The following is a 14,216-nucleotide window of genomic DNA, read 5'->3' on the forward strand; positions in this document are numbered from 1 at the left end:
TCATTATTTCGTACTCAGTAAAGTCTACCGATCACAACGATACCACTTGTCAGCAGTATACTCTCCAGTCACATCAACTTTAAAACTAGACGACTTTTTTCAATTCCGCCGCCTTACTAATTATGTAGAGCTTACAAATGCTTAATAATAAATTTACAGATTTGTTGTTTTTTTTTTCATTACATTATACATATTTTAATAATAAACGAACTTTACTTGTTTTAATGTATTTTATTTATCATTCGTTTTTTTGGATAAACTAAATATCATGCCATTAAATACAAAGCATGTAAATGAAAACGAAATATTTATTTTTCAAGTAGGCATATTGCAATGTGCATATAAAACATCAAATAAAGCTACGCCGGCTCTAACCCTACGCCTCAGCCTCGAGAATAACCTGTAAATAACATAACCATAAAATTTAAATTTAAAAAAATCTCCCCTGACCGCGACATAGTGGACCGATTTTCATGAAACATGGCTAAGAACACTCCCGACTCACTCAGCTTTCAAATATAAAAAAACTAAATCTAAATCGGTTCATCCGTTCGGAAGCTACGATGCCACAGACAGACACGTCAAACTTATAACACCCTGTCGTTTTTGCGTCGGGGGTCAAAAAGAACAAGCCTCACATCTTAGTTAGAATAAAATGGAAAAGAAAAGTCCGTTTTTGTATTGTGTGATGAGTTTCTCTCTTTGATTTTGCTGGCACCTACAATGTTATTTTTTAATTTCCGCTACCTTGAAGTTGTTTGGAAGAGATAGCCTTTCAGCGATAAGACCACCTGTTGTTTACCTTTGATTGTGTTGCTGATTTCACCTGTATTACAGTATGCAATAAAAAGTGTTTGTATTTTATGTAAGAAGAGCAGTATTATTAGCACAGGTATTATTTTACCTAAAAAGAGACAATAAATATTATAGGATATTCTTACACAGATTGACTGAGACCCACGGTAAGCTCAAGAAGGCATTGTGTTGTGGGTACTCAGACAACGATATATATAATATACAAATACTTAATATACATAGAAAACATCCATGACTCAGGAACAAATATCTGTGCTCATCACACAAATAAATGCCCGTACCGGGATTTGAACCCGAAACCGCGGCGCAGCAGGCAGGGTCACTACCGATTGCGCCAGACCGGTCGTTAACACAATCACAGTAATACGTAAACTTGCGAATTGAATAAATAATTTTTCATTTCATCTTTTCATTGTACTATACTATCATCCTGTTTCTGTTATAGAAGCATTGTGCTACGCCTCATATGAGCCTGAGGTACACTTTGACAGCTTTTTAGCTGAGTATTGTTATTCCAAGTTTTGGTGTGAGTACTAGTTTTTATGAAAGCAACTACCATCTGAACTTCTAGGCATTATTGGAATTAGACTGGTGTCCTCTCGAGGTTTTCCTTCACCGAAAAGAGACTAGAGTCTGTCTGTTCGATTTCGATAGGTCTTTGTACGCCGCCGCGATTCGACGCCGAATGGAATAAAATTATACAAAAGAGGCTGCTGTATTGTTGAAGCTATATTTACAATGCAATAATTATGTAGATTTGACAGGTTTTGTATTGTAACTTTAGTACTGATTTGTAAATACGAATAACACTGAAAAATAAAAATAAGGTGACGATGGTGTGTAGACATGGTTGACCTGATGACATCATGACAGTGACTGATGACACTGACGTATCACGCCATGATGTTTTTGTTTTAAGTAGGGATGTCCAAGTGATCCTCTACTTTATCGGTTTTTACGGTTGTGCCAAGTTCTTACACTAAATAAGTCAATTAAAACGCAAACAGACTTTGAGGCCGTGCTACGATAGTCCCAAAGTGAGGGCTGATAAAGAGCTATTACAAAAATGCCGTTCGGAAAAAAAAACAGTAAACCGGTGCACACGTGGGTGCACACGTCTGTTATAGCTACGATTAGCTATCAACCCCCGGTGTGGTAATTAACAATGTGGGGAAAATCCCAGTAGTTAGGACAGGTAAAAACTTGGTGGTAACTAGTGGGAATAGCCACAAAAATATAAGGGAAGTATTTGTCAATGGGGAAATAATGAAATACTAGGACGTTTTAAAACAGTATCTTTATTTTTAAGCGCCGCCCCAAATCTCAAGGAAGGTGGTTCTCAATTCGTACGTATTTCAATTCTCTTCGCATGTATATATATATATATATATATATATATATATATATATATATATATATATATATATATATATATATGTATCTCAATTTAATGTTTATGCCACGATATCTCCGTCGTTACTGGACCGATTTTTAAAATTTCTTTCTGTGTCATAATCTTCAGGCTTAAAGTGCAAATCTGCAAATTGTCGAACGCTCTGAAACATTTCCTTTTATCGGTACAATCGACAGCCAACGCTGCCTCCTTCCTTCATCTTTTGGAACACTGAAAAGTTTAATATTATTCATGTTAATTGTAAAGACATAAACAATAAAGTTGGTATTATTATACTGTGATATGAACTATGAACATAGAAACCGTACCAAGTTGATAGATTTAGCTCCATTCAATAAGAGTAAATACCATGCAAGAAAAAAGATTGGTCACCCTAGTCGTAAAACCACACATAGCATTATTTTTCTTTAAAGGTCATATTTATCGTTCTAAACCTATTCGTGGGAATTTTGATATAATCACAGAATATATAATAGTACAAGTACAGAAGGCTCACTGCTTTGATGTTCACGAAATGCCGCCTTTTTAAATACCTACAAAATTCTTACAAAGAAACGAGCCGCACGTGCGCGGCGTCCGGTGATAGGGTTACCAATGGATCCAAACGAATTAATACTCACATAAAATTGTGTACTATTAATACTATTATATTCAAGTCTTGGGTACTTTCTAAGTATATATACTGTATTTATATATTTTTGTTCAAGTTCCAACATCACAAGCCTTATTGAACTTTTCCGTGGGACTTAATCAGTAGTAGATCTGAGTGAGAATGTCTTATGGTATTTATTTTATTCAATATGTCTATTTAACTAAGTATTATTTAGCCATTCCACACGCGGAAATCGCTTAAAAAAACCTCGCGACGTAAAGTAACAATAGAAAGTGCGAACGTGCATTCCGTGAGAACGCGCGCAACCCCTGATTAGGCCGCGAACTCGCGGCCGCCAGGATGTACTTGTAGCGCGGCGATAGAATCGCGGAGTGAGCCGCCCCTGATATAATTTGAGACAATGAAAACAATATAATGATAAGAACTAACCAAGATTACAAGCAAAATAGCAGAAAATTTATTGCCAGCGAGGTTTATGAACATTTTGGTAAAATAAGTACTTACTTGTGAAATTTTACGTCGGATTTCGGTTTCCATTTACTTCCACAATGGTTCACTATGCAATACATAGCGCAGAACTTAAGTAAATCGTCGAAAAACGTTTATTTCATAGCTACGATATAAATGTCTATGGTTAGAAAAAAAAACATTGTCAACTAAACTAAACTTGTCTATGTAAAGTCAACGCTTACGCTTCTATTCTATGATCAATTTTATTCGCTTCGTAATTTATTTTGTGGTTGAAATAGAATTCAAAAACTTTTAGCATTGTTACATTTATCCTCTTCGTGTATAAGCACAGCGTGTTCTTCGAAACAAGGTAAAGTTTAGTGATTTTTACTTATTACATATTGGTTATGTACACGGATTAATCTAACCACAAAATTATATCAGACTTGTTAGTTTACACTAATCAAATAGCGGTTCAACGGTGGTAGGAATAATTGCGAGTTGTTTTATTTCTAATAAGAAAGCAGCGGTTTCATAACTGTCTCAATTAATCATAAAACACAAAAGGTCAATGTTATGCTAAATGAATAGTTACGTTGTAAGGTTCTGACTTCTGACCGCCTGATATGCCGGTAGGATACCTAAGTTTATAGAGTTTTGTTTTCTTGAGCGGGCCTACAATACTGACAATATGAGTTGACTCAACTCTCTTGACTAATAATCCTATGAATGACATTGAGCGGCTACTCAAAAGCACCCACTGCTTAAAACACCTAAATGTGTCAAGGTAACACATTGGTTATGGAATTGGAGGATACTTTATTTACAACAGATGACACATTTTGTTAAAAATGCTATTAAAAAGTCCCTTTTTATAAAGGATACACAAACTGTACCAGAATACTGACTGGGAACCTAATATATATATATATCAACTGACTAGTAGCAACAGATCTCAGACAACAACTAATCAGACATGCAGGACTAGTGTTCTGTTCATTCCTGTCTTTTCAAATCTTATTTACATTTTTAACCCTAGGCATTCCACAGTCCTATTACTCATTTTTTTTTTTTTTTTTTTTTTTTTTTTTTTTAATTTATTTAGAACAACACTGAAAAACTCATCTGAAAATGTAAACCATTGTGGAGGTGAAGTACCATGAACTCCTAACTCCTATTTAGGTTTTCATAGCTCTATCTATCAAATCTATCTATCTATCGGAGGTACTTTGCCATCAATTGTTATAATAGAACAGATACATTGCTGATGGTGATCAGAATGGAACTCTAACATTGCATACATATTTCTTGTCCAGAAGATTTTTTTTGAAAATTACAACACATGATCAGTTTACTTCAGACTTCTGTTCAAAAGTGGCAACAGCTAATGACAAGCATTGTCATCCAGCTAACTGATGCCAATGTTATAATATAATATTGACTCATACTAGAGATGGGCCGAATATGGACTTTGCCGAATACAAATATTCGGCCGAACATTTGGTTCAGCTCTTACCGAACCGAACATTCGGCCGAATATACGGTTACGCCATATTTTTAAAGCGAATATTAAGATTAAAAGAAATGATTGATAATGGTTATACATACTACAACTATGTTCTTATGATTTAGTGGATAACTAAAACTTAGTTTAAACAACTCTGAACTCTTCTCAACTCTTAAACTACGTTTTTTTTTACTTTTATACAAAACAATTGTGTTTATATTTTGACGCATTTTTAGTAGTTCCTTAGAAAGCTACTAAAATAGGAGCTTATCCAATGGAATACGTAAGATCTTCATTAGTTATTTACTTTGTTTATTAATTATTAATTATTCGGCCGAATACGAACATTGAGAAACTTGCCAAATATGCTGAATATTTACCGAATATTCGGCCCATCTCTAACTCATACCATACATGCATACTTTGTTTTTTTTTTCTTTTTTTTAATTCATGAAAAAAATACTAAGTAGCCTTCATCCTTTACTTATTATTACACATTACAAACAACCCTGATATACTGACTGTACTGGCTATGTGCGTGACTGAGACTTTGACGCTATTGTAAGACATTTTTTTTTTTCATTTTTTGAAAGTAGACATTGAATATAGAATATGGACAGATGACATACTACATTAACTCAGTGGTTGAATGAGTTAAGAGTCGAGAGAAGTTAAGAGTCTGACCAGGTTAACTCTGCATGGCATTTGCAATAACAAGACAAGACAATGTATTATTGATGAATGTTTTCTCTGAAAATATGACGTTTATAATAATACTCACTTTGTTCTATTCACATTACAGTTGATTAGACTTTAACTCCCCGCTCCCTGCACCAGGCAGGCACATAGCCAATGCACAAAGTATAGTCAGCGACAATGACGACTCACAGACCTGTCTATTTCAGTTTGACGACGCTTGAGAGAACTGAGTTTGACCTGAACTGACCGGACTCCAGTACTGCAGACATGGCTACCCGGGACGAGGAAGTTAGCCCTCCCTACTCCAGGGTCTTCGTCGTCTGTGGCAAACTCAATGAGGACGACCTCAGACCTCTATTTGAAAAGCACGGCGACATCGAAGACCTTTACATACCTAGAGACCGAAACACCGGACAGAGTAAAGGCGTAGCCTACGTAAAATACTACAAAACTTCAAATGCAGCCGCAGCCATTGAAGATCTCCACCTTAAAAAAGTTGACAAGCACTCCAAACCTCTCAAAGTCATGGTTGCTAATCAAAAACACGACACTGACTCAGCCAGCGAGGATAAATATAAGCGCCTGTTCATCAAAATACCGAGACAAGCATCAGAGAGTGACATAAAAGACCATTTCTCCGAGTTTGGCTGTGTGGAACATGTCAAGATGCCCAAGGACAGATCGACTCAAGAAAGTAAAGGTATCGCCTATGTCCAGTACAAGTCGTTCCTTGAAGCTGCGAAGGGGTATGAAGGGTGTGATCGCAAGTACCGGGCAATATTCGCGATACCTAAAGAGGAGTTGCAACGTGGTAAAAGTGGACAAGGTCATGATAATTTTATGGATTCTATGCGACCCGACAATGGATTCTACCCTCAACAGGCCTACCCGCAACCGGTTTACTCCCAAAATTCTGTGAGCTCCATGATAAATACCCCACCTGACGGCTACGTCACGGTCAATGCAACCTGCAGCCCTCAAGTCCTTCAGCAGCCTCTCGAGCAGCTCTTCAACATTGTGCCTGGAATGCAACAGTTCCAGTACTCCGTCGACCCTTACAACGGCTATTCGAAAGCGTTAGTCACGTACTCAAACCCGTCCGCGGCAGCGTATGCCGTCGAAAAAATAAACAACTACCAATTCCCTTCAGGCGAAATTCTTACTGTGAAACCGGAGAACCAGTTAAAGAAAGTGGCGAACGATTTGACTAATATGGTCGACGTTTTCAAGAAGTCTCTAGACGGGAGTGGTCCGAGCCCGAACCTCTTGCAGCTAGCTGACGCCATAGCTCAAGCATCGACGTTGATTAAAAAAGCGACCTCCATGCAAGTTGAGACTGAACACGGGTATCAACATGATACCCGTGTAGATCGCCCTCAGCTTGATGATTTTTGGAGCTCTTTGCCGCCACCGCAGCCAATGCTGGACCGTGACACTAGGGTCGCAAAGCGTTGCTTCCTTGTTTTCCACCCTCACCCGCCTCCACCCGCTTGCTTAAAAGATATCTTTTGCCGTTTCGGAGACCTTATTGACGTGTCGACATTCGCTAATAAAACTTATGGCTATGCGAAGTATGGGTCTAGTGGAGCCGCCGATAACGCGATCGCGTGTCTCCACGGTAAGACTGTAAACGGGGTTCGAATGAAGGTCCTGGAAGCCGATGAGAAACCGACGAGAAATGACGATGATGAAATGGACGGTAGACGAAAGAGGTCAAGGAGAGACGATGACTAAATACTATTTTTAAAGGGACTTGAATAAATTAATGAGAAGTTACTTCCGCAAAGAGACGAGTATTAAAAATAAAGAGACTAAGGGCCAGTGGCATCAACCTCAATTTTATTGACAGTCGACACTTCGACAGTGAACTAATATCGTATACTATTAAATTTAATTCACGTTCTTTATTTGCATTTAATGGCTACACGGTTTGATGCAACCTATCCTTACTGAAATATGATATGGGTATTTACTAAAGTTTGGACACTAAGGACGAAGAATTTCGTACAACGGCCACATCCACATCCTATAACCAATAGCTCTAATACGCTTATAATACGCGCGAGGGAAAGAAATAGGAAATTAGGAATTGACTGGTCCTGAGGTCATGGTCAATGTACGAAATTCTTCGTGTTTTTTACTGGTAAGTACAGTCTTTAGATAGATAGTAGAGGTACCAGAATAGTTATTTGTTATACAAGGGGGCAAAGTTGTATTTTAACGCAGAGCTTCCAGTAGTTCCACAGGTGGTAAATCATCATTATTACTAGATTCACCTACTTTTATCCATTTTAAAGCAGTTAATTTGACTTTATTCAAGGTCAAATTACTTTACCCACTAGTGGATAAAATGCGTTTTTACCCGCTGGTATTAAAGGACAAAACACGTGTTTCCGAGCTAGTGAGGGGGAAAAAAAACATTCAAGTGAAAGAAAGACAGAAACTATACCTCTCGTACTCTAGCAAATTTAGTATTGTTAAGGCGCTATTTATTCAAAAAATTGTTGAATAGGAGACGTAAGACGCGCCCCAATGCAACGCCGCGCCGCCGGGGGCGTTTTAATTTTGTCCATTGATGGCTTAGCATGCGTCTCTTAAGTGTGGCCGGTCCCTAAGAGATAAGATGTCCTTGATGGCTTAGCAGAGCGTTGGAACAGTAGTGTGAGATGGATTACCCGTTCCTTTCTGATAAATACAGTTAGAAAAAGATGGGGATGTTGCCGTGGCGATCCTGTAATAAGTTCACTGAATTACTTTCAGGGATAAAGATTTCATACTTAACATAGTATACAGTAAATTTTATTTTTATACCAAATTAATTATTCAATCTATTTTGCAAATGTTATAAATTTACCTAAAATTAGGTAAAAAAATGTTGTGTAGTGTATTTTCACACTAATATTCTTACATTATAAACAGTGTAGCTTCAATTATTAGTGCAGTTAGACCAACCTACGTTGGCATTGAGCAAGAGTTAATTTAAACGTCAAACTTCTAAAAAACACTAACATTTAGGTACTGTAGAATTTCACAGGCAGGCAGGACTGTCAAAATCACTGAAAACTTAACTTGGTCTGACATTGTAAAGGTAGCAGGAAGGAACTTGGACATATAAACATTTTCTATACTGTCAAATATCAAATTAAATGAAAAGTTTTTTAATTCAATAAATGCCCCTGATGAGTAGATAAAAGATATTCATCATAAGCTATATAAACATTTTCTATACTGTCAAATATCATTTTTTTTAATTCAATAAACCGAGTAGAGATATTCCACTTTTTTTTTTTTTTTACCGGCTGGCTCGACAGACTTTTTGTTTAGTTTATTTAATATTAGATTTAAAGATTTATAAGCCTTGAATGTGAGTTTTAATATTACATATAATTAAATAAGTACATTTGTAGGAGGCAAAATGTGAAAAGAGCGACTTAATATCTGGGGAAAGATTATCCCATGTAGGTTTGTTGCTCGGGATGATTTGTAAGTAATATAAGTAATATGTTCATACAACCGATCCGTTCAATTCATTGGCTACGATATTCTAATCAACTTATACTCGGTTTCTTTGAAAGTTAAATACATCTTGTACATTTTTGTCTTCTGTTAATAAAAAAAATCTTCTTTAATTTACTTGTTTTAATTATGTTCATATACATATACATATATTGCTGTAGTTAATTAACCCTTAAATGCATGACCTTGACAAAGATTTATTCAAATTTGAATTTTGACACACTGTCAATAGAGTCAAAAGTGCATGATGCATATATATCACTATGCATTTAAGGGTTAAACAGCTCTGAAAACACTTTTAGAAAGCAGAATACTTAAAAAAAAACTTACTTGGTATGGGAGTGGACAAGGATAGGATTTTGCACAGTAAACCACATAGATTTCAAATCAAACACAACATCTATTGAATTTTCGTCAGAAGCAGGGACGACTCACTCCGTGTTTCTTTCACACATTCCGGCGGCCTCGAGTTTGACGACCTTCTCGCTGACAGTGAGCCTTCTGTACTATGTACTTTTATATATTCTGCGTCAGAAGGTAGATACTTGTTTCTTCTGACGAACTAACTTGGTGACAGCCAAAGTAATTATTAATATTTCGCTACTTTATTATTTCTTTGGTAAAACTCTTTCGAAGCTTATATACATTTTCAATATATTTGGTGCTGACTGCACCATCTAGGCGGCATCTACTACTGTTACAGTAGATAAGATACCGAAAGTACTCTAAAATATGGCGACTTGGCAAGTGATGGATATGAGATCCCTAAAGAAACGCAAATACTTTTGTTAGTAAATTAGTGCCTCCCTTAAGTACAGACCATAACTAATGTTTTGATAATTTGATTACAGGATATAAAACATGATACCAACGCACATACTGTCAAGAATATGTCGAACACATCATTTACTCAGAAGATTCAACCACGCCAAAACATCCACAGGGGACGAAAAGCAAGAAAGAGATTTCAAAAGCCTTTTCGAAAAACATAAAGACAAAATCACGTTCAACTCCTACTTGGAACAAGACAAGTTAGAAATGGGATACTTTAGGTATTATATAAGGAATGTTAAGAAGGCAAAAGAAAAACAAGATCAAGAATATCAGCAAAAGAGTCTACCGCCCCTGCCTGTTGCTTTAAAGTATTTTGTCAAAGAGGAACAATTGTTGAAGAACGATGAAAATGTAATCACAGAAGAACCAGAAAAAGCTTTTCAGTTGCCTTTTGCTAATACTGCAAAAATCGATAAAGCTATTGCAAAAGAATCCAACGAAATTGATGGTGAAGAAAAAGCTGACGTTAATAAATGGATGACGAATTATGAGTACTTTGACGATAGTCAACTCGAAGAAGATACTATAGATAATCAGTGGAGCCATAACTATGGAACTCCTGATCCTAACGCGAGGGTTAGTATGACTCAATGCGGAGGCTGCGGCGCTTTACTACATTGCAATGATCCGGCTATACCAGGATACTTACCAAGTGAAATCTTCAAGCAAAGAAAAGACACTGAGCTTAAGACTTTGGAATGCCAGCGTTGTCATTTTCTTAAAGAATACAATATTGCACTAGACGTGACTGTAGAACCAGAAGAATACGAAAAATTATTGGAATCTATCAGACACAGGAAATCTTTAGTGGTGCTCATGGTAGACTTGCTCGATTTTCCATGCTCGATATGGCCTGGTATTGTTGATATTATAGGTACCGACCGTCCGATTATTATAGTGGGAAACAAAGTTGATTTAATACCGGCCGATAGCGTAGGTTACTTGCAAAGGATCAAGGACTCTTTAATGCAAGAAATAAGCAAGACTAAACTAGGCGAGGCTAATATAAAGTATGTGTCTCTCATTTCAGCTAAAACAGGATACGGTGTTGAAGATTTAATATCAGCCATGTTCAAAACATGGCTTTATAAAGGCGACGTATTTTTAGTTGGATGCACAAATGTTGGGAAAAGTTCACTGTTCAATGCTTTACTACAATCAGACTACTGTAAAGTTCATGCAGTAGATATAATCAAAAGAGCTACTGTTAGCAGATGGCCCGGGACGACCTTGAATCTGCTTAAATTCCCTATTAACAGACCGTCTGGGTGGAAAATGTATGAGCGAGCGAATCGGTTAAGATCGCAGTCCAAACTCATGAAGATAGAAAAGGAGATAAGAAAGGCACAGTTGGAGGAGCAGACGATACGCGAGATGCCATCTTTGATCGGCCATATTGGTAGAACGTTTTCAGATCCATTGGACTTCGAAGACGGCGCAGAAGAAAGTATAGCTGATAAAAAGCGAAGGATGATGGTTTTAGACGAGAAAGACAAATTATTCGTCAACAGCAGATGGTTTTATGATACACCAGGAGTAGTACACCCAGATCAAGCACTCTCGCTCCTAACTACAGAAGAGTTATTGGCCACCATACCTAAAAGATTGATAAGACCGCAGACTTATTATTTGCACAAAGGTTCCACTATTTTCGTGGCCGGACTTGCGAAATTGGACCTCACAGATTGCGAGAACCCGTGTCGCTTTACAATCTTCTGTTCAGAACAACTGCCTATCACTGTTACGAAAACTGAAGACGCTGACGAGGTGTATAATACGTTTTTGGGTACGGAGTTACTCGCGGTACCATCTGGAGGGACTGAAAGATTAAATAATTGGCCAAACATGGAGAGAAAAGTTCTAGAGTTTACAGGAGAAGGTCCTAAAATGTGTTGTGGTGATATAGTATTATCGTCCATAGCCTGGGTGTCTGTAATTGCAAAAAAGGGTGACACATGCCTAGCAACGGCATGGACACCTGAAGGCAAAGGTATATATAGGCGATATCCTTCATTACTGCCATACTCAATAAACCTGAAAGGTAAAAGATTGAGAGATACGCCGGCATACATGATAGGGAAAATATATTCAGATAAAGATGATGTATAAAATGGCTAGATTTATTAAATTTGAAAGGTGAAGAAATCGAAATCTAATGACAAACATGTACTTTTACTCATGAACAATAAAATTGTGAGTAATGGTAGTATACCAAAAAGGTAATTAATGTAATTATTTGTAAAGAATAAGAGCTGTTGTCAAATAAATAAATCAAATGTTGTAATATGTTTTATTATAATATCATATTGATGCAATACATATAAAAGTAATAGACCAACCGTCTAGCACAGGATGGATGAGACAGTATCAAAGGTAGATTTTGATACAAATAATATCCATCCCCGAGAAAAAGACGGATATCTCTCTCAGATTTGATGTTGTTGCACCTCACCTGTGCTAAGCCAACCATATAAGGTACAATACAAAGCTCTTAGAATAACCATTTTAACTTACTTCCTTTAACCCTCATTTTGCCTTAAATATGTAACATCATTGATCCCTGACAGTAACTTATTGACTATTTCCTCATATTGGCTTGTTGAGTTGTGTCCATTCTGGAAGTTAGATCCACTTTCTGCACTACATTTGCTTAACAATGCATTTCCTTCTGTCATCTGAAATAAATAAGTCTTGTATTATAAGACTTATATTGACCGGGATATAAACTGTGATTACTTTTTGATTTTTATTGAGGTTCCGTGATCATGATGCATGCAACTGTGTTGAATTTTATTTTACTTTATTATATAAGACACACCAACAGTACATAAACAATTCAAAGAATATAATGTGACAATAGAGGACACCCATAATATTTATGCACCAATAACAGGCGTGCAGCAACATTCAAACAGTTCGAGGCTTTTACACTACTACCTAGCTAAAATATATTACAAACTATAATTATCTTATATTATTGAAATATCAGGACCTCAATAAAAATCAAATAGGTAATCATGGTTTCTATCCCGGTCAATATAAGTCTTATCAAACGAAGTCTTAGAGAGACCGATTGGACGCCGTCCTGCTGGACACCTAAAATATTGTTGGGCAGATAGAGTGGAGGTAGACCTTTGTGAGCTCGGTGTCGGCGAAAATTGGCGCGATATAAGACCGAGCAAAATGGCGTGATCTAGTGTTGGAGGCCAAAAGTTATCGCGCCAACCAAGTAAGCAGTAGTAAGTAAATACAATGTCAGTTTCAAAACTATACTGTTGTCTTAACCAAGCATATATTATTATTATGTAGGACCATTTGCTTCATCTTTATATGAATAACCAGTCAAACAATTTTTATATAAAGCTACAGACATTTGAACTTACCACTGACACAAATATCTATATTTATGGTTCGAAAGTACATTATGTAATTATTATTCTGTCTCACTAATCTTTAATTAATATAAAATAGATTGCATACTAAAAACTGATGTCTGCAATGAAAGAGCAGAATTGAATCTTGTATTAGATTAATAGAAGTATTTACTGACTATTAGAATATAAATAATAATTACCTCTTTAAATAACTTAACATTTTGGTTCAAAGTTTCCAATTTTTCCTCCATATTCAAATCCTTTGTAGTTGCCTCTTGCTTCAAGTTCTGTCTTATATGAGCGAGGCGCTTATTCAGTTGCTCCAGACTAGCAGCGTACTGACTAACATCAATAGGTTCCGAATTATGAACTGCTCCTTCAACATTTGTTTGGGATTCAATGACAGGTAAATTGCTTTTTAAATGATCCGCATGTTTCTTCATAGTCGCCAAAATTTCATCAACTTCACCCTCAAATTTAATGTCTCCAAAATCTGGTGTAACCAGTTTTAAAGGCTCGGCTTCGAGAAATTTAGACACGGCATCTCTGTCCAAGTTGTGAACTGATAAATTTCTGTTTTTTAAATTGTTGATGGAAGAGAATATGTTTGAAATTTCGTTTAAAGTGTTTTGAGAATCGAGCAGTTCTTGATCAAGAATTTTAGTCATATTTGCTATATCGTCAACGTTTATTGATGTGCGAAGGTGAGCTCTAAATTTACTGGCTCCGGTTTGAGTTTGATCCATTTTCAGTTTCTACGAACTTCCACTGTTCCAAGGTTAAAGTATTTTTTACAGAAACTTTAATTTACCTTTATAATAATTATTTCAATTTAATTTCAAAGAATGCAATTCAAAACATAAAGACAAAATTGCCATTATTGCCAATAAAAGCCGCATAACGGAAAGCGGAAATGAAATAAATGTCAAACTCAAAATGTCGTTTCTTGTAAACGTGGTCCAAATAAGACTAATGTGATCAATTCTGGCACAC

The 14,216-nt window shown here is 36.4% G+C and overlaps 2 protein-coding genes across 3 annotated transcripts; one reads left to right on the top strand and one right to left on the bottom strand.

Annotated features, from left to right (window-relative positions):
• Window positions 1-3,524: 3,524 nt before the first annotated feature.
• On the top strand, window positions 3,525-12,129 carry LOC125239842 (RNA-binding protein 45-like). 2 transcript variants are annotated; one of them, XM_048147561.1, is made up of 2 exons: window positions 3,525-3,663; window positions 9,867-12,129. In XM_048147561.1, exon 2 carries the CDS (start codon window positions 9,877-9,879, stop codon window positions 11,956-11,958), a length of 2,082 nt encoding a protein of 693 aa, XP_048003518.1. In that variant the 5' UTR covers window positions 3,525-3,663; window positions 9,867-9,876; the 3' UTR covers window positions 11,959-12,129. The 2 variants fall into 2 exon arrangements, with proteins under 2 accessions (XP_048003518.1, XP_048003519.1); XM_048147562.1 differs by lacking the exon at window positions 9,867-12,129 and adding an exon at window positions 5,706-7,678.
• Window positions 12,126-14,114, bottom strand: LOC125239843. Its single transcript, XM_048147564.1, has 2 exons — window positions 13,424-14,114; window positions 12,126-12,524 (listed from the first exon to the last, which is right to left on the bottom strand). Exons 1-2 carry the CDS (start codon window positions 13,967-13,969, stop codon window positions 12,369-12,371), a joined length of 702 nt encoding a protein of 233 aa, XP_048003521.1. The 5' UTR covers window positions 13,970-14,114; the 3' UTR covers window positions 12,126-12,368.
• Window positions 14,115-14,216: the final 102 nt, after the last annotated feature.

The sequence above is a fragment of the Leguminivora glycinivorella genome, chromosome 26, assembly GCF_023078275.1.
Source record: "Leguminivora glycinivorella isolate SPB_JAAS2020 chromosome 26, LegGlyc_1.1, whole genome shotgun sequence".
Classification (NCBI taxonomy): domain Eukaryota; kingdom Metazoa; phylum Arthropoda; class Insecta; order Lepidoptera; family Tortricidae; genus Leguminivora; species Leguminivora glycinivorella.

Coding starts and splice junctions, on each gene's coding strand:
- LOC125239842 (XM_048147561.1), top strand. CDS start 9,877: ATGATACCAACGCACATACTGTCAAGAATATGTCGAACACATCATTTA.
- LOC125239843 (XM_048147564.1), bottom strand. CDS start 13,969: ATGGATCAAACTCAAACCGGAGCCAGTAAATTTAGAGCTCACCTTCGC. Junction 12,525..13,423: donor ATGTTAAGTTATTTAAAGAG/GTAATTATTATT, acceptor TATTTATTTCAG/ATGACAGAAGGAAATGCATT.